The sequence below is a fragment of the Sciurus carolinensis genome, chromosome 2, assembly GCF_902686445.1.
Source record: "Sciurus carolinensis chromosome 2, mSciCar1.2, whole genome shotgun sequence".
In the NCBI taxonomy this organism is placed as follows: Eukaryota; Metazoa; Chordata; class Mammalia; order Rodentia; family Sciuridae; genus Sciurus; species Sciurus carolinensis.
This window is the reverse complement of record NC_062214.1, coordinates 81,696,347-81,716,903: the sequence shown is the minus strand read 5'-3', so window position 1 is coordinate 81,716,903 and position 20,557 is coordinate 81,696,347. Positions and strand designations below refer to the sequence as shown.

General features: G+C 46.8%; 1 protein-coding gene across 6 annotated transcripts in view; it reads left to right on the top strand.

Annotated features, from left to right (window-relative positions):
- Arid3b (AT-rich interaction domain 3B) overlaps nucleotides 1-19,501 on the top strand; it is a 48,108-nt gene extending 28,607 nt beyond the window's left edge. For 2 of the 6 annotated variants that reach the window (XM_047542241.1, XM_047542242.1), the window contains exons 5-9: nucleotides 11,328-11,511; nucleotides 12,881-13,161; nucleotides 13,288-13,542; nucleotides 15,071-15,169; nucleotides 16,936-19,501. In XM_047542241.1, coding sequence (XP_047398197.1) covers nucleotides 11,328-11,511; nucleotides 12,881-13,161; nucleotides 13,288-13,542; nucleotides 15,071-15,169; nucleotides 16,936-17,183 — 1,067 coding nt within the window. In that variant the 3' untranslated portion in view covers nucleotides 17,184-19,501. Of the gene's footprint in view, nucleotides 1-11,327; nucleotides 11,512-12,880; nucleotides 13,162-13,287; nucleotides 13,543-14,089; nucleotides 14,756-15,070; nucleotides 15,170-16,935 lie in introns of those variants that run through there. The other 4 variants (XM_047542245.1, XM_047542243.1, XM_047542244.1 and 1 more) reach the window with 4 other exon arrangements.
- The last annotated feature ends 1,056 nt before the right edge of the window (nucleotides 19,502-20,557 follow it).

The window sequence follows — 20,557 nt, the reverse complement described above, 5'->3', positions numbered from 1 at the left end:
CTATCTTGAGCTCCCCTCTGTGACTGAGTGCCAAAGAAGTGGATACAGGGAACCCACCCTGGGCTGGAGTGCAAAGAAAGCCTCTGAGAGGGGCTGTGGCTCTAGTTTATGAAAGACCTAGAATCTCCGTCCTGTAATGCTTTTATCTGATAGTCTACATTAGAGTGATAGTTCAAAAGAGCTGGGAGTAGATTGCACTTTGAATCATGTGACGCTTTCTGTCTTTTCTCTTCATGGAATAGGCAGGCCAAGAGCCCCTAGACATACATGACTTATTTGTCATTCCCAAAGTGGAGTGTCTAGGACACTTAGCCAGATCTTGTTAATTGGGACCAAGGAAAAATCTCATAGACCTTGACAGAAGGTCAGCAACTCAACTTCTGGAGCTAATGTAAGAATAAGCAGTAGATTGCACAGGAGCGCTGAGCACAGCCTGAGTTTTAAGGCCTGATGATATCCACCTGCACTGTGAGCAAGAATGGGCGTCTTTGACACAGCAGGCCACCACTGAAGAAGTAGACAGGGCTCCAAGGGAGGCAGCACTCAGCAGGCTGCTCCAAATGACTGCAGCTGCAGGTGATAAAACGACAGTCCAGTGGGAGAAAGGCACAGACTTTAACTGCTGCTTTGTGCTGTCTCTTGGCTGTTAACACATTTGGGTGAATTGAGCACAACAGATGGTCCTTTCAGCTGTCAACCCTTGGTGTCTAGGCCTGTCTAGGGACTTGCACCCTGGTAAGCACCCAGTAGAATAGCAGAGGAGCCTGAGAATAGTAGAGTGAACCAAGGCAGTGCCCAAGTCATGCTGTCTCCTGCTAGTCTTGGAATGGCAGTGCTACAATCATGTCAAGAGACCTATGGAGAGGAAAGGAACTCTGGACTGATGAGTGCAAATCCAGAGCTAATATCCACCCCTCTTCATGATCTTGAGCAAATTCTTCCCTTCTGGTAACTGTGCTTTCCTTGTCTATAAAATGAGAAGGTTAACTTAGAATCAACTTGTAAGCTTTTGTGTTCTGTATTGTGTCTGTGATTGTTCCATTGAAGTCCCCACAAACAATGAATTACCCTTGAGGAACAAAAAAAACAAAACAAAAAAAAAAAAAGAAGAAAAGCTCCTTTAGCAATTTTCCACCAAAATAATTATGTGAAAACTATACCAAGCATCTCTGAGACCAAATGTTTCTTCCATTTCTTTGCTAAATAATGTATTTCATCTTTTGCTGACTAAAGCCAAATTGAATAACGCAAGTTGCTCTGTATCTCCAGCCCCCATGGAGAATACTCTTAAGAAAGATTAGTTAGATTTCAGAACTCTGATGTCCCTTTTCCCTTTTTGCTTACTTTTACTGTGGACATACATGTACATACAGGTGTCTGTGTATGTTTCTTTACCAAAAATAAAGTCAAGCACTTCTTTAAAAAAAGTAAATTGATTGATTTAACTCGCTGTGGGTGGTTTCTGAGATATCATTCCATGATAGATTTTCCATTTAGTTTTCCAGTGCCCAAGGGGAAGGACTGATTTGTAAGTCTGATAAGCAAAGGCTCTGTATAAACAATTCTATTTTTCATCAGTGAGAAAGACAAGCTTATTTCCTGGCAGCTGAAACAAAAGTATAGTCTCATTTAAGATGTCGATGATGATGATGATGAAAATTACATTGGCAATTTTGTAGTTGTTTTTTATTATTAACTCATACACTGTACAGAACTCTTTTGGCCCATTATCTACTCCCACAGCTACAATTCAGTGGGGTAGAGAAAGCAAAGGTTATTACCTGTAGCCATGAAGAATCAGCCCCAAGGTTCAGGGACTTACCTAACACCAGAGAGCAGACTTAGCCCTTAGTATTCTAACTTCCAGACCAGTGTTCTCACCTTCTTCTTTTATTTTTAATTATAGATGGATGGAATACCTTTATTTTATTTAGTTATTTTTATGTGGTGCTGAAGATCAAACCCAGTGCCTCACACATGCAAGGAAAGCTCTCTGCCACTGAGCTGCAGCCCTAGCCCCTGCTCTTCTTGCACAGTTTTGGAAAACTGTTCCCTAACACTGACAACCCCATTACTTCCCTTTGGAGTACCCAACAAGCCTTGTCTCTCCAGCATTCTGAACCCCACAGAGTGCTGGCTACCTCCATTGGCCATAGTCCAGCAGAAGGTCCAGTAGCATTTAGCTGATGAGCACAGAGTAGAAAACTGTGTGCAAGAGGAATCTTCATGCAAGGGTCATCACTCCTATCTCTCAGAAGAGCAGGTATGACAACTCACAGGGGTAAGAAACTGCCATCTGTCAAGGCAGCATGGAGTAGGGACAGAGGAAACACACCTAGAATACCCTCAAACAGGGCTGTCCTTTCCTGCTCCTCCCAACCCTGACCCCCTGGCTAATGAACTCCCTGATCACATGGAAGACAAGTTTTGTCAAGACCTCACTAGTAGAGCTGCCCTGCTACCCCCACTAATTCTGCACACTGCACACTGACCTTGGTTTTCCCCAGTGGATTGTTGGATCTGTTTTTGATGTGTATATACAAAGAATTTACTGTGGGAAAAGGGCTTGGTCTGCCTCAAAGTGCAATTTGAGTGTTTTTCCTTCTGTTGTGTGCTTATCTATCCATCTCAGGCAAGGAAATGTTCATGACATATATTGCTTTTGCCTTTCGGTGGAGGCAGTTTCTTCTATATTCTTTGTATCTTGTAGTAAATGGTCTGTGCCCTGGACACCCTTCCTGGTAGAATAAAATATGTTGTCTTTGTCAGATGATATATGCTTGGAGTCTTCACTTTCTAACTTTATCTCTAAATGAAAGTCTAAAATGCAAATCTGTGAATTTAAGGATAAGCCCTTTATCAGGGGCCAGGTCCTTTTCCTGCTCCAGGTGATCCAGCTGCTATGATAAATACCATATATCTCTTTGCATCTTATAATAGTCATTTAATACTCTGTAAGTACCCAGTTTTCAACAATGATTGGGAAGGGAGCCTGAAATTTTTTTTTTTCATACCAGGGATTGAACTCAGGTGTGCTTAACCACTGCGCCACATCCCCAGTCCTTTATTATTATTATTTATTTATATATTTTTTAGTTTTGAGACATGGTCTCACTAAGTTTTTTAGGGCCTTGCTAAGTTGCTGAGACTGGCTTTGAACTTGCAATCCTGTCTCACCCTCCCAAGCCCTTGGAATTATAGGCGTGCAATTAATGGTGGCACAGTTTGTCATTAAATTCAACATTTTTTCTTTCAAAATCTTAAATTGGTGGACTGGGGAAGTGGCTTAGTGGTAGAGTGTCTGCCTAGCATGCACAAGGCCCCAGTTTCAATCCCTAGCACTGCAAAAATTTAAAAAATTAAAAAATTTTTTTTGTTGTTGGTACTTCTAGCACATGGATGATAAAGTTGGGTTGTTTGATAGTTTTGCTTGTTTTGTTCCAATATGAGCCAATATTCAATTAATTATCCCAGGACTAATCTAAGGAAGGTTGAAGTGAGAGTTTGGCTGAGAGGACACTGTAAAGCCTAAGAGCCTAGTGGCAAGGTTGTCAGTAGAAACTCACATGAGGGTGCATATCCAGGCACTTGAAGTGTACCCCCTCCCAGCCATCCTGCCATTTCTTTCCTATGACACCAGCAAGGTGTGGTAATCCAGCAACAGGCAGAACAGAGGGTCTCACAGCCTACTCTTGCTAACTTTTCTAAATGCAGGGTTTTTTGTTTTTTGTTTTTTTTCTTTTGTTTTTTGTGTTTTTGTTTTGGTACCAGGGATTGAACCCAGAGGCACTTAACCACTGAGCCACATGCCCAGTCCTTTTTTGTATTGTATTTAGAGACAGGGTCTCACTGAGTTCCTTAAGGCCTTGCTAAGTTGCCGATGCTGGCTTTGAATTTGAGATTCTCCTGCCTCAGCCTCCTGCACTGCTGGAATTACAGCCATGTGCCACTGCACCCGGCCTAAATGCAGTTTTTAAGGAAAGAGATGGAATGGCCATAGTCATCATCTTATTATTAACAATAGCAGGATACAATATTACATACACTATTGACTTTCACCCAAAGCAATTAGTAGTCCAAATTGGAGTATCAAAAACAGTGATTAACTGGGCATGGTGGCACCTGTCTGTAATCCCAGCTACTTGGGAGTCTGAGGCAGGGAGATCACAAGTTCAAGGCCAGCCTCAGCAACTTAGCCAGGCCCCTGAGTCAAATAAAAGTTATAAAGAGCTGGAGATGTAGCTCAGTGGCAGAACACCCTTGAGTTCAATCTCCAGTACTGAATTGGGGTGCGGACATTGAAGTTTGAAATTATCCTCCCAAATTGTAGAGTAGCTAAAATTCCCATACATTGCCAATGGGAGTATAAATGGGTACAACTACTTTAGAAGTCTGTTTTGTGGCATTTACTAAAGCTAAACGTGCTGAGCCTGTTACCCAGCAGTTCTACTTCAGGTATATACCCAACAGAAACAAGTGCTGCTGTTCATGAAAGACACATGCAAAGTTATTGGTGGCATCACCATTCATTATAGTTAGAAACTGGAAATAACTCAAATGCCCATCAGTAGTTGAATGGACTAATAAATTGTGGCACAGACATATAATACAGTACAGTAAAAAACTGAACTGCCTTTCACCTGGGGTGACTCTCACAGTCCTAATGTTTAGCGAAACCCAAACACAAAAGATTATATATTTAAAAAAAAAAATGCCTATGGGTCTGGGGTTGTGGCTCAGTGGTAGACAGCTTGCCTAGCACATGTAAGGCACTGGGTTCGATCCTTGGAACCACATAAAAAATTAAAGGGTTCTTTTTTTTAAAGTGAATTTCAAAAAAATAGTATGAGATTTTTTAAAAAGTTATATACTGTATGATTCCATTTATATAAAGTTCAGGAAAAATGCATGTCAGGATAATGGTTAGTTACCTCCAGGACGGTAGGGTGAGAAGATGAATATTGATTGAGAATGGCTGTGATGAAGTTTTCTAGGACCCTGGAAACATTCTGTATTTTGTTCTGAAGGATGATTACATGAATTCATATGGAAGTATACTTAGATTAGTATGCCATACCATACGTAAGTTAGACCCGCTCAGTGTGCACTTGGAGGCAGAGAGCTTAAGCATACCTGTCAGCCCAGTAATAGGATACTGGCATGTGTTGCCTCTGCCCTGCCCTTTGGAACAGTCAGCCTACAGACTGCCATACAGTACCGCCCAGTCTCCCCATGGGAGGTATTTTCTACATAAACAATTTGGGGAGAAATCACCAACTGTGTGATTTGTTCCTGGTGAGCAGGACTAGAGTAGGGCAAAAATGCTGGAATGGTTAGGAAGCTGGCCTGCCTGCCTGTGCACATTCCCTGCCTAACATGAGTTTTTCTAAACTCTTCTAGGCTCCCTGGTCGGCTCCCTTGACAGGCTACGGAAATGATTAATGACTTCTTTCAAAGCCAGGAAGAAGCGGCAAGGGTCCCTGGCAGGGCCACGCCCTGGGTCCTGTGCCCTCACCCCTGACCAGTAGGCAGGAAGGCAGCTGTGTGAGTCTGTCTGGGGACCCTGCCCCTTATTGCTTCTGGTCTTCACTGGAGCATGCCCATATTTTGATATGGAAAGGAAATGGCTTTCCCTTCAGCACTCTGCCATCTTCCATCTTTTTCTCTAGAGCCAGAGGTGGCCATCTCTCTTCTTGCCTTCACCCCTACAGCTGCCTTCTTCCATATTATCTGGTAGAAAGGAAAGTAAGGTGCCAGGGAGCAGTTTTTGTTTAGCCTTATCTGCAGTGGAAGAGCCTGATGTCATCTCTGGCCTGCTAGTGTCAGTGCCCAGCAGTGTTCCCACCAACAAGGGTTAAAGCCCCAGGAGTCCCAGAGGGAGGCTTTGCTGGGTCCTTGGCCCTCATAAAAGCTTTTTACATCCGTCCCTGGGGCTGCCTCAGGCTCCCTGGCTGAAATCTGATAAGGAGCCTCTTTGTTGCAACTGTCAGTCTCCTTTATTGAGGAGGGAACTGGAGACCAGCGGTATTTCTTGGGGTGCAGATAAGGCCCTGGATTCCTGTCAGAGAGAGTATGATTAATTACCCTCAATCCTAGCTCCTGCTTTGATAGCAGTGACTGACAGTCTGCAGGCTTCCCCATCAGGTGCTCTGCACCCACCCCCCTCAACCTGTATATTGGGGGCAGAGATTTGGTTTTCTGCAGGACTCTGAGAGAGCTCTCTTCAGTTTGGTGTTGCCTCCTCGGTGGTGCTCAGCAAACTGCTTTTGTGTTTATTGTGGTCACAGGTTTGCCTCTCTCAGGTGAACAGCTTCCTTAGAGGAGGATATAAGACAGAGTCATAGACCCCTGCCCCCTTCTCCTAAAGGATGGAATAGGAACCATTACTTGTGGACTTGAACTTCATGTGCCTGGTCTAAACCTTAGGGGTCCTTCATAGGAAAAGATCCCAATCTTGCATTTCAGAGTCACTTGGCAGCGTTATTCCCTAAAAGTGAGTCATCCTCTCTCTGGTAGTCACAATTATCAATTTTTGTTTTGATTTTTTATTCTGAGAGTCATAAGACTTTAGAACTGAAAGTCAGTTCTAAAATTCCTCATTTCACAGATGGGGAAACTGTATCTGTGAAATCTGTTGATTCCCGCATCCCTACTCCCCAGGAATATGTATTGGCAAACTCAGTTAAAAGACCTTCTCCTTTTTTCTTCATAGTAGGATCTTCTTTGGCAAGGAAAATGGCTACCAGGTCCATTCAGCATAAAGCAAACTGCTGAGACAGACCAACCGGAGGATTCCAGTTGTTTCTTGGTCATTACAAGAATTGAAGCCAGGGCAGGTTTTTATATCTGGATTGTCTAGATGTGTGAAAACCATACTGTTATCTAGAGCTACCCAGTGGGTGGCCTCAGCTGTGTTTCTGACAGTGCCCAGGGCTAATCTTCCCTGGGAGCTGCTTTAATCCTTAAACAGAGGAGACAGACTGATTCCCTTATTGACTTGATCTCTGGAACCAGAGTGCCTGACCAGAAGGGGTCCATGTGAGGAGAGTGCACTGTGTGTGGGGTGAGGGAAAGCAGGATCGCAGTATACCCAGGGTGGGGCTGACCATAGGGGGTCACTACCAGGGTGTCCCTGCACTAACTGCAGTCCTCTGGTGTGAGGAGACAATTCCCAGGAATGGCTTCTCTCCCTTTGCTGAGAGAGGCCTCTTTATAACCTAGACTTCAAACACCACTTTGACCCTTCTTGTCTTCTTAGGTCCTGCATCTTCCATTTCCCTTCCCTAAGCAGTTCTCATTCCAACACAGTCACACTCTGGGTGGCCATAGAGAGGCTAATTTTTAACAAAATTTCTACATCTGTAACAGTGTTACCCTTCAAAGAAGCTGTCTCAAATGGTTGAACATTTAGTCCAGTGACTATTCAGAATGAACTTGTAATTCCTCTCTAGGGAGTTGCCCTCAGAGGCAGTTTGAGCCATACTAGAAAGTCTATCTTGGATGTCCACATCTCATCTTCAGTCAAAAAACAGTATAAACATCCTGGTCCCTTCATCCTGTTCACTTGTCTTGCTTCCAAATGAATGACGACCATTTCTAAAAGTATAATACTTTCTCTACATTTGACAATTTATCACTGCAAAGAGATCCAGAAGAAAATAGTGCAAAGTTTAAAAGCTATTCATACATGGAGTTCCAAAACTGTATGCTATGTCTCTCCAAGGTGGCCTAATGGTATTCACTCAGCTGGGCAAATCCTGCCATGCTGTTTAAACTTAGCTCAGCCACAACTGCTCTGTGTACTCACAAACCCAGCCACATACACTCTTAACACCTTATTTCCATTCTTTTTGACCCCATTGTATTGGAATCATGGTTTCTCTTCATGAAAATCCCCAACTCTTCATCCATTCTTTACCTGTGATTAGTCCTTGTACTATGGGACCTGGCAGCACAGAGCTTAAGCACTCTGGGTCTTACTTCCCCCAGCTGTTTAATAATGGTTTAATAATGATCCATGTTGCTGAATGTGATGGCACATGCCTGTAATCCCAGTAACCCAGGAGGCTGAGGCAGGAGGATCACAAGTCCAAGGCCAGCCTCAGCCATTTAGCGAGGCCCTAAGCAACTTAGCAAGACCCTGTGTCAAAATAAAAAAATAAAAAAGGGCTGAGTGAGGGTGTGGCTCAGTGTGAAGTGTCTCAGGGTCCAGTCCCCAGTACCAAATATAATAATAATTAATTAGTAATAACCTGTTTTAAGATTTGAAAGGGGAAGGTGATTTCTGTTGGGGCTATCAGCATTTGACACTCAAAACTGGATCTCAGCAGTCCTCCCACAAGGTTCCCAGTTGAGTTACCATGGAGCTGAATGCCTTGAGAAGCATTTTTTTCTCTTAATCTGCATGATAGGCTTATTTATTATCCACAATAATATTCAAGGTGTGGCAAAGGAAAGACTGTCCCTGCCTTCACAAAGCCAACAGTTCTCCTGAGATACCACATGGCATATGTGAAACTGTTTATAGAATAATTGCCAAATTTGGAAGGGTATCAGAAATTCCTGAGGGAAGGGAGCCATGCAAACTAGGGTAGTTGGACAATTCTCTCTAGAGGGAGTGGACAATGAAGGACAGTGTTGGGGGTCTGAGTGAAGGCAGGTCATTTCAGGACTAAGGAGGGACAGTGCAGGTGAAGCAGAAGTTAGTGTGATCCAAGGGGCATGGTGAGAAGTCCCAGCTAACTGGAATGAAAAGAGTTGTTAGGATGTGTTTGAATACCATGTTTCACCCCATGATTGTGGTAGATTTTATGTCTACCATAAAAAAAAGGGGTGTGACCATTATGTGAAACTTTTTTTTTTTTTTTAATAAGATTGTGCCAGTATTACTAGAATCATTACTAAACTGTCTTTGGTATAAGATTTGGATGCACAGAATACTCATGGTGGCAGCAGTGAAATGTGGTACTTCATAGGTGATCTTTTAAGTGAGTATTGGTAAACATGGGTCATAGGATTGGACATGAGGGATGGATTGGGCAAGCAATAAGGATTTTGTAGGCTTTAAATAAGGGAGCAAGTGATATGGTAAAAGTATTTTAGCTGGGCACACACCTATAATCCAGGCTACTCAGGAGTGTGAGGCAGAAGGGTGGCAAGTTTGAGGCCAGCCTCAGCAATTTGGCCAGGCCCTAAGCAACTTAGCAAGACCCTATCTCAAAATTAAAAAATTTTAAAAGGGCAGGGGATTGGGATGGGGGATATGCCTCAGTAGTTAAGTACCTTTGGGTTCAAGCCATAGTACCAAAAAAAAAAAAAAAGTCCTATTTTAATAAGATTATGTGGCAGTAGCATGCAAATCAAATGTGTGGATAGAAGCCACCACAGGTATCTTCATTGTGAATCAGAGAGGTCTTAGTCCAGTGTCATGGCTGCTAGCCAGAAAGGAATAAACCTATGAAAAGAACCTCAAAGGGTGAATCAGTGGAGCCTCCTACCAACCTAAAAGTGGGTAATAGGGAGAAAAAAGAAGCCAGTGTTGACTTTGATGTTCCTGCCTAACCTTCAAGAACAGTGGTATTGCTGGGGGTGGGGGTGAGGGATGGGTAACAGAAGATGTGATGGGGAAAGGGAGTTAGATAAAGGTGAGGTCATACACACATTCCAGCTTGAAAGTGAACAGGTTGCATGTGAGGATGCCCTGGAAGCTTCTGGAAATGTGAAGTAAGGGGGCCTCTGTGAAGGGACCTGGAGTGGTCCTCCCAGACTCTCAGGAGATACATGGAATCTGTGTATTTATCAAAGCCATGAGTGTACTTGGGCAAACAGGCCTCCAGAAGGAAGTAGTGCCAGGAGATCAATTCTGCCATGCTAGGCTTTTGTCTTATGGTAGGTGTAAGGTTCACTGTCAAGAACAGCATGGGGAGATGTTAACCACTTTTGTGAACTGTATTTCTGAGTATACCAGTAATCTGCTGATATTTTACCTATGACTATTTTTAGTCTTAATTCCATGACTCCTTTGTCCTTGTCTCTCCAAAGACCAGCTGGTCAAGACAAAGGTCTTCAAGATTGGTCACTCCCTCCCACTCTTAGAAAAGAGGTGTAATCCTGCCATAGTATTCCCACATGCTTCCTCTTCAGAAGTGTGGGGCCCTTGACTCCATTCTCTGACTTCTGATATTTAGAACTGAGAAGAAAACTGGCCTGCCTTTAGGGGAGAGCAGGAGAAGCAGAAGAAGTAAATAGCCCTCTCTGCTCAACTGTTGTGACACCACCAGATAGCTCAGTGTGTCTTCAGTGAGATGGGAGCAGGCGGGGGGGGGGGGGGGGGGGGGAGGTACACAACAGAAGCAGCAGCCTGTGTACAGTAAAAGGAGTTTGCCATCAAAAGGCAACAAGTCTCATGCTCTGCCCTGGACGGTGACCCTTCCCTGTGGAATTCTCCCCTCTGACCTACAGATCATTAATCCCGAGGCTGCCAAATGACAGTCATCCATCACGCCTCCTGACGAGCATCCCAGCCGGCTGTGAAAGGACCCCAGTACTGCCCTCCCTTCCATCCCCTGGTGCTCATTAGTAGCCCTTCCTGCCCGGTGCCAGGTTTCCTAATCAAGTCCCTGGCTCCTCTCACTTCCCCTCGGGGCTATTGGGCGGAAGCCGCTCTGACCCTCCCTCTTTCAGAGGCCAGAGAAGGGGTGGAGTGATTAGTGGGGAGAGAATTGTTGAGTGGCTTTTCATTCCCCTGGAGATCTGTTTGTCCAGCAGCTCCTTTGACATGGTGAGGCACACAGGAAAGAAAGAAACCATGTCTCCATCCTGCAGCAGGAGGGGAGAAAGTAGGCAGGCAGTATGCAAAGAAATACACTGTTAACAAACTGCTATCAGGGAGTAACAGAGAGCTAGCCAGGTGGGTGATCAGGCAGGGCCTCCCCTTCCAGGGAGTCAGGATAAGGCCTCCTCCTCCTGAGTGGAGTCCAGATGCTCCAGAGGAGTGTAAATTTCCAAATCATTAGGAAATAATCTGTAATTGTATTGCAAACAAACAACCCCACTGAATCCATCTACTCCTGCCCTCTTATTTACAGATGGGAAAACAGATCAAGAGAGGCTAAGTGTCTTGCCTAAGGCCACTTACCCTGGGAGTTGGGATTGTCCTGCTCATCCCAAAGAAAACTGACAGCTAGTCTAATAGCTTTCAGGTTTGGGGAGTTTGAGTTAAATAACACTTCTAAGCAGATTCATGAACAGTGTTTCTAATTCAGCTAAGGGTGAGCATACACAGACATCTTTATCAGCCCTGACTTTCTTTTATTGTACAATCACAGGGACCCCCATCAACCGGATCCCCATCATGGCCAAGCAAATCCTGGATCTATACATGCTGTATAAGCTGGTGACAGAGAAGGGGGGCCTGGTGGAGATCATTAACAAGAAGATCTGGAGGGAGATCACCAAAGGCCTGAACCTGCCCACATCTATCACCAGCGCCGCCTTCACCCTCAGGACCCAGTGAGTGACCAGGGCTGGGGAAGGAGGTGGAAGCTGGAAAAAGGGGATGTTTTAGCCCAGAGGTGGAGGAGGAAGGAAGGACATTCCATTGCACAGTTAGCAGGAGGGGTGGAATTCCTGAAACAGTGAGGAGCTTTGGAGATGAATCTCACACTAGACCAGATAACAATGAGAGTCACCCTGACTCAGGGTCTTCTGTATGCTTCTGCTTTACCGTTCTCTTTTATTTAAACCTCTCTCTTGTGATGTATGCATTTCCCCAATTTCTATATTATAAAAACTAAGTCTTTGAGGTTAAATAATTTGGTCAAGGCTATACCATCCCATAGGTGGTAGAGTTGAGATTCAGACCTGGGTGTCTATCTGTAAAATGCACACTCTTTCCAGAATATTGCCTCCCAAACAGCACTTGTGCCACAAGTGGTCCTTCTTACCTGACACTCACACTCAGCTTGCAGTCAAGCCCCATGGAATCACTAACCTATTTTTGTCACTGTTTGACTTAGTTTCAAAAGTCACAGAAGCAGTAAAACCATGAGTAGCACTGGAGAATGAGGGCCAGAGGGGAATCTGTTGTTTGAGAACACTCTGGAAGTTGCTCTGTGAAGAATAGGGAATGAATAGCTGACATGTCAGTTTGGTAGTATGTCATGGTCTTGCTGAAAGGTGGAGGCGTTTTGTCTGTTGGAATTATTCCAGTAGAAGTTAGGAACAGAGCTATGACCAGAATAGCAAGGTTTGTGGGGAGAGATTTGCTTCTTGGGGCACATGTCACAAAGAAGGGCATTACTTCTAGGTCCCAGGCACAGCAGAAGAATTGTTCCTCTGTCTGAATGTTAAGATCAAGGAGTCTGGGAGACATTGCAAAACACGGGCCTCATTTCTCTCAGGGCATTAAAAAGGCACCAAAACAAATGTGAAAATGTTAGCTAAGGTGTTCGTAATTTCCCTTAATGACCAGTGCTTCAGATTTGAGCAATGTTTAGAATTAAGTAGCAGTTAAAGGACCTCTGTCAGTGTGTCCAGTGATCCCAAACTTTTCCACTAAGCGCACCAATGTGCCCTAGATCTTGCCTAACAGAGGCTGCTTCCGGTCTCTGATGCTGTGTTCTGGGGTAGTTTTTCGTTTTTGTTTTTTGGCACTAGGGGTTGAACCCAGGGACACTTATCCACTGAACCACCTCACCAGCCATTTTTATATATTTTTAAGAGACAGGGTCTCACTAAATTGCTTAGGGCCTCACTAAGGCTGAGGCTAGCTTTGAACTCATGATCCTCCTGCCTTAGCCTCCCAAGCCACTGGGATTACAGGCATGTACCACCACACCCCGCTGCTCTTGGTTATTCTTGCTTGCTTCCTTCCCCTCAGGTATATGAAGTATCTATATGCCTATGAATGTGAGAAGAAAGCCTTGAGTTCCCCAGCCGAGCTCCAGGCAGCCATTGATGGCAACCGGAGAGAGGGCCGGCGGCCCAGCTACAGCTCCTCCCTCTTTGGCTACTCACCTGCTGCTGCTACTGCTGCCGCTACTGGGGCTCCAGCCCTTCTCTCACCACCCAAGATCCGCTTCCCCATCCTTGGGCTTGGCTCTAGCAGTGGCACCAATACCAGTAGCCCTCGGATATCCCCAGCAACCACTCTCAGGAAAGGTCAGCAGGGCCCTTGTGGGAAGAGGGAAGGGAAGAAGGGAGGGAACCCACTTCCCCTGTGTCCAAGATGGGGTTGTTGGGTGGGAAGGATGATTGTGGATTAGTCCAGCTCCAGTTCCTTCACAGGTGATGGAGTCCCAGTGACCACAGTGCCCGTGCCAAATCGCCTGGCTGTGCCCATGACTTTGGCAAGCCAGCAGGCCAGTACCCGGACTGCCACACTAGAACAGTTGCGGGAGCGGCTAGAGTCAGGGGAGCCTCCCGAGAAGAAGGCTTCAAGGCTGTCAGAGGAGGAGCAGCGCCTAGTGCAGCAGGCCTTCCAACGCAACTTCTTCAGCATGACACGGCAGCTCCCCATGAAGATTAAGATCAATGGCAGGGGTGAGTGTCAGGCTCAGGGCTCAGTCTTCTGTTCCTGATACATGCCAAACCCAACTACATTCAAGTCCCATTCATATCTCCTGGGACTGGGCAGGCGAGGAGGTAAAGTATTAATCCTGACCTAGAAGGGCTGCCTTCCAGGACCTAGAAGGGTCTAGAGGCCAGAAGAGAGCCACATGGGGTTTCTTTGGCAACTGATAACTCTGTTCACCAAGCTGAGGTTTCTAGGGAACCAGAAGTTGCTTCAGGCAGTGCCTCGAGAAACCAAAGACAGCTGCTGTACTTGTCTTCCCCACCCACCTTTTGATTTATCTAAATTAAAGGACTTGGCCTACACCTGTATACTTCACTGGATGTAGGCCAGAGTAGGGTACTGTGGTCTGGCCTGCTAGTCTTGGAGGAAAATACCCCTGTCATTCCTAAGACTCAACAAGGGGCTAGCAGGGAAACAGCAGGGTGCTGGTGGCCATGAGGAATAAGAAGTAGGAAATACAAGTTTAGCAGAATAATTGACATCTTTCCCCTTTCCCTCTACGTTTTTTTCTAGTGCCCCGCCTCTTTCCAAACCACACTCTCCATTTTCCTTGTTCCTCTTTCTCCTTTTCCCCCTCACACACCTGTTCTTTGTCATTCTTTCTGTGACTCTGTCTCACAGCAGACATGCATAAGCATGTCCTGGAAGGAAGCAGGTGTGAAGAGAGCTAGTGCAGATTCCAAGGTAACTGATCTCTACCCCACGGTTCCTGGGTGAGGAGCAGAAGGAAGCTAGGTGGTAACAGCATTTCAGGGACCTGCTGCCCTGCCCCTGCACAATGCCCAAGGCTAATAGAGAGGCAGCTTACCTGAAAGAATTCTTGGTGCTCTGTGTGATGAGAAGACAGAGTCCCTGTGTGCTGACTGGCCAGGTGTTGAGAATATGGACTCTAACCCTGAGGGACTTACAGTTAAAGGGCAAGGGACAAGGTAGGTCCTCAAGAGTCAAGGTTGGATTTTGTTGGTCTCTAATTTCCTACAGTGCTCAGTTAGGGTTTGCCAAATCACCTCAGAAGTTTTAGTGCACCACTGTAAACTGACCAACCTATCTGCTGACTGTGATCCCTTCTCTCCAAGAGCAAAGGGAATTGGGGAAAGAGAACTGGCTCACTGGAGGAACCAGGTGCATTGGCACACAGCTGTAATCCCAGTAACCTGGGAGGCTGAGAAGAAGGATCACAAGTTCAAGACCAGCCTTAGTAACTTAGGGAGATCCTGTCTGAATAAAAGGCCTGAGAATGTGGCTCAGTGGTTAAGCACCCCTGGGTTCAACTTGTTACCAGAAAAAAAGAAAGAACTAGTTCACTGGAGAAAGTCAGCAGTAGGAAGCTGACCAGCCTGGTTCCTTCCCACACCATGTGTTCGGGAGGTGGTTTCATAGTTACTTTCTAACATTGTGAGGCCTGGTGTGGGGGGGTTGCCAGGAAGTACCAGAAAAAACAATGGGAGTACCATGGAAAGCTTGACCAGGCTTGCTTCTCCCTTTGACCACCAGAAGACAGAGCAGATACCTCGACTGCAGCGCTGAACCTGACTACAAGCAGCATTGGGAGCATTAACATGTCTGTGGACATTGATGGCACCACCTATGCAGGTAGGCCCTAGAGTCCTGGAAGATGCCCACACAGTGGTGGCCAGCAACAATTCAGCTCCCTGACTGGCCCTGCTTGTCACACTTAAGCCCAGTTACCTTCCAGGGAACTTCCTTTTACATTGTCGCAGTTCCAAAGGTAAAGGAGTTCTTCTATACTATAGAAGAAAAAGGATGCTAAAGGATGATAGGCCACCCTCCACATGACAGAAAGCCTTCATCTAACTCTTTTTTTGGTTGGTGGTTGGTTAATTAATTGAAGAAGTCATTTATGTGAGGATTCATAATTGATGCTACATTAGTGCCTTTAAACATTGTAGTAACTTACAGTTCAGTTGGCGCCCACCATTAGTGGGTCTTGCAATGCACACATCACCTTTCCTGACTGTAACACACACTCATATTACATTGTGGGTCATTCCTTATCTTTAAAATGGACCGAGGATTGAGACACTGGCAAAGGAATCTCACTGCAGCAGAATCAGTCTACATTTTTTATGGTTTCCTTCCCAGTCTTTATCAGTTGTCCCTAAATCTAATTTACCAACAGTTTTTTGTTCTTTGGTTGGTTTTGCCCCTTTACGGAGCCTCTTCAAAGTGTCCAGCTTTGTATAGAAAATGGCAATTCTTTTCCACTGCCATTCCAGTGGTTTAGGGACCAACTTGCGAACAAGTCCAGCTGACTGTTGGTAAGTACAACTATCATTGGGGGCCAGAAGACCTGGGCTAGGTGTCACTTGCCTTTTTTACCCAAGATGTAAAGAGTATCAGCCAGCCTGGTGAGGTATAGCCCTACAGCTATACCTTCCATCAAAACTGAAGGTGTAGCTAGGTGTGGTGATGCACACCTATAATCTTAGCGACACCCTGTCTCAAAAAATAAAAAGGGCTGGGGATGTAGCTCAGTGCTAAAGCACCCCTGGAGTAAATCTCCAGTTTCAAAAACAACAACAAAACCACGAGTGTTTTCCCAGGGCCTTGCCTGTTTGAATGCTTCTGTTCTGAGACTACATCACAACACACACTGTACCATTTTGTAGGCTATATGGGCCCCTCATGCTCTAGGTCTCCGCTGGGCTACCTGCCACAGGCATCAGGGACATGGAAGGAACAAGGCCTTTCCCTCGCCTCCCAGTGCATCTGTGTTCTCCAGCTCCTCCTCTATCCTTGCCACCACTGAAGTAGAGTCCCTTCAGGCCTCTTCTCTATCACCCATGTTCCTCTCACTCCCCACAGAACACTCTGAAACCCAGATACCATAATATCCCTCTCCCGCCCAAAATTTTCAGGGCCTCCATGACCCCTGCAAACCACACCACCTTGCCCACCCATCTCTACAACCCCATCTTCTGTGGCCCTGACCACCAGCACCCCTTGGTTGTCCCACACTACTCAACCAGCCCTGGTAGGTTTGCACCTCTCCCTGCTGTGTCTATGTCTCAGATTCTCTGGCCATGCTTTTCTTTACTTGGCCCCTTTTCCCCTTCAGTAGCTTAGGCACACTCTCCTGCTGGATCCTTTCACGTCCTACCCTTGCAACCCTATTCAGTGTTCCCACAACGTTGGCTACACTGGTCTCAGAGCATTTGTGATATTCTAGCAAAGTTACTATTTGCTTGTCTGTCCCCTCAGCAGTGTGTGAACACAGGAAGGCAGGACAGTGCCTGGGCTTCTGTTGGCACCTTGCACTGTGGGAAGAGCAGAGCGTACTCAGGGTTAGAACTGCAGTCAGTCCTTGATGAACTGAGTCTGCTGTCTCTCTTCCTCAGCCCACGCTGCTTCTCTTCCCCACCCCAGGTGTGCTGTTTGCCCAGAAACCAGTGGTCCACCTCATTGCAGGCTCTGCTCCCCAGAGCATCGGCAGCAGCGCCAGCAGCAGCAGCAGCAGCTCTCACTGCTCACCAAGTCCTACCTCATCACGGGGCACCCCCAGTGCAGAGCCCTCCACCAGCTGGTCCCTCTGACGGGCAGCAGCCAGTTGCCCACTCCTACTCCTGCTGAGAGTGAAGGAAGTTGATGCACAGAATTTACCTCATCTCACGGAGCCCAGGTCCAACACCATTTGGCCAGACATTGAGAGTTTGGACATGATTGTCTGTCCAGGCTCCTTTCAGGTCCTGCTGTTCTCTGGGGACAGGGAGAGGCTAGAGGGCGGGACAGGTCAGCGTTGTCCAATCAGGGATTGTCCTGGAGAACTGGGCAGAGGTCTGGGTGTCCAGCTTTCTCTAGGGTTCCCCAGCCACCTCCCATCCCAGGGCACAGTGTATCGACAATCTGTAAGCCGACACAGGGCTGGAGACCCTCCATATCCCTTCCCCTTTAATTTATTTCCCTTCCCCTGCCTTCTGCCAGCACCCCAACTTCACTGGCCTCTTCCTCTGCCCAGATCCTCAGTTTTAAATCCCTTGTGGTGCTGCTAGGAGCCAAGAGCATGCCTTCCTGGCTCTTGTCTGCCAAGCACGGGATGAAGGTCCTCCCAACCCACCTTGCCTAGTGTCTGGTTCCTGGAGGGTGGGTCCCTCAAATCCAAGTCTTGAATCAGTCCTCAGGATCCTATATCCCCCTTTTAAAGGTCCTGAGAAAGAGCATGTGAGGACAGGCTTCAGTCCTAGGGCCTCCAGTCATCTGCTGAAGAGAAGCAGAGCTTGGGCTGGCCAGGCCCTGGCACCCACTTCGCACAGCCCATGTTCTGACCCTCCCAAACCTCAGGCTCCCCACTTGCCCTTGTTAGCCAGCTCTCCCAAGACGACCCACTTGTCCCTGGCTCCTGTCATTGTCTCTTGGGGCCATTTCAGCCCCATCAGCCCCAGATGTGCCGATGTCAGGTTCACTGAAATACCTCAGATTTGTAATTGTTGATGTTTGATTCTTCAGGAAATATTTGCATCTCTGAAATCTTTTTTATATGTGTTTTGCTGACTTTTGTTTTTTATTTTTTAATTTTTATTGTTGTTGCTGTTGTCGTAGCACCAAAGAAATGAGAGCAGATCGCTCCAGCCAGGCGCAGCTCAGTAGCCAGCCCCTCCAGCCCTGCCCAGGCCCCAGCCCACAGGCTGGGCAGGAGCAGGTGGGATGACTCAGGGATCACTGTGGTGGGATGGAGGAGTGGATGGAGAGGCACACTCTTGCTGGCTGCTTCTGAAGAGGGCCTTGACTCCTGTGTTCTGCCACCCTCTACCCCAGCTGACAGGGTAGGGCAGGATATCTCTCCCCACTCAGCGTTCCCACCTCAGGACACGAGGTGGCTGTGGGCCCTGCTGGTGGCCAGGGTTCCCAGGGAATGAGGACATGCTGAGAGAGCTCCTTCTCTCCTCTTGGCTCCAGCTGCTCCTATGTGGTAAAGAATGTGTGATGCTTGCACAAGGCTTGTCTCTCAGCTGAATGAGTTCACTGGAACACCACTCTTAAGGACTCCCTGGGTGGTGGCAGTGGAGACCACAGCATGGCCCATACTTGGTCCTGTCTAGGGAAAGAAAGGGAAATCAAAAGCTTGCACCCAAGACATACCTCAACCTGGTAAGCAGCCGCTCTGCTGACCTGCATCCCCTCTTCCCTTCCCCCAGCCCTCCACATGTGTGTGCGTGCAGGTGCACACACATCCACACACACACACTTCACACATGAATACACCTGCATTCTCACATTTATACACACATTCACGTGTTCACACACATATGCACACATTCACTCACACACACAGGCACAGCCCACTCACTGGGGGCTGCTCCTCTGGCCTCAGAAGCCTTTCCCACCAGGCACATGCCAGGTATGGGCAGAGAAGGGCATCTGGAATCTGGTGCTAGTGAGGATACCAGGTGACTGATGCTGGACCCACATGAGAGTCTCAAACATTTGACCAGTGTGGATTTCTCAGGGTTTGGTCACAGAAGGATGGACTGTTCCCACCCAGAAGACATAGGGATAGTGCACTGGTCTTTCTGGTCATTGATCCCTTTCCTCAGGCATTGTGCTGACCTGTCCCTCTGAGTGCCCTTCACTTTTCCCAATGCCAGCAGCAAGGGCTTAGCCAGAAAGTGTGAGAGTGGAGGCACTAGCAGGTGCCCCAGCATCCAGGCCCTGACCCAAGCAGAGCTTTCCCTGGAGATGCAGTCCTGAAGGCCACATGGTAGGCAGTTGGCCAGGGCAACTCTGTCCCCTCCCCTCTTCCCATCTTATATGTATTTTAACCAGGAAAAAAATGTGATAGCACATGGGTAGCCTAGGCAGTGAATAAATACCTCAGACATCCTCTTGCAGCAAGTGTCTCTGTATGTTGTGGTTATTTTCTATCTTACATGTTCTCGAATGTTTATATTTCAATAAACCTCTACCTCTTCACAAGCAGGTCTCTCCGTTGCTTTGAGTGACTCTTGCACTGGGCGAGGTCCTTCAGAGTGAAAAGGGACCAAGTGAGCTGCTCCTCTGGTCCCCTGGCTTTTCCTCACACTTTTCCCCTTGACTGTTGGCCCAATATCCCCAGAGCATCCACTCTCAGGTTATCTGCTGTATTAGTAGTATACTCTGTCATTACATAGTCCCAAAGCTGATTCCACTAGGGTCACATCAGTGTCCGGATAGACAAAGGGCCAGGGATTACCTCTTTGGCTTAGCAAACTCTTGCTGAACTCTTGCTGGGTGAGATGCTAAGGGAAGAGACACAGCATCTAGACAAAGACCTGTTCTTTGGAATATAGTATAACGAGAACTCTATAAACAGTAGGCAGTGGACAGGTGGAAGCTGGAGCAACTCACCTGGGAATCTCTGGAAGGCTTCCAGAGGTGCCATTATAGTTGGAAGAACCAGCCAGAAATGTATAAGAAGAGCCTTTCTAGCAGGGGACTGATGAGTGTGGAAATGCAGTGGCATCAGAGAATCTGGTATTGGAGGACTAGCCAGTGCCAAGGGCCAGAGGAGTGGGAGCGATGGTGGGGGTTGGGAAAAGATAGACCCCAGGCTAATGGATTTGCCATCTTTTGAGAATCAGAGGTTGTGTTTTAACCAGGGTTCAGGTTTAGAAACCAGGGTTCAGATTTAGAAAGGCTCTTCTAAAGCTAGGTGAAGTAACATGCACCTGTAATCCTAGGGACTCAGGGATGCTGTGGTAGGAGGATCCCAAGTCTGAGCCTAGCTTAGGCAACTTATCGAAGACACTGTCTCAAAAGGGCTGGGAATATAGTTCAGTGGTAGAGCTCTTGCCTAGCAGGTGCAAGGCCCTGGGTTTGATCCCCATCACCACACACACACACACAAAATGCTTAAAGCGGCTCCCCTTAAACTCACCCTGATGTGCTTTCCTTCAGGGAGGGGAAGGAGCAAGCCAGTAGCCAGTGTACTAACCAAAGGGAGGCAGAACTGTTTGTCCCCAGGTCTGTACTGTGCCATGCTGCGCC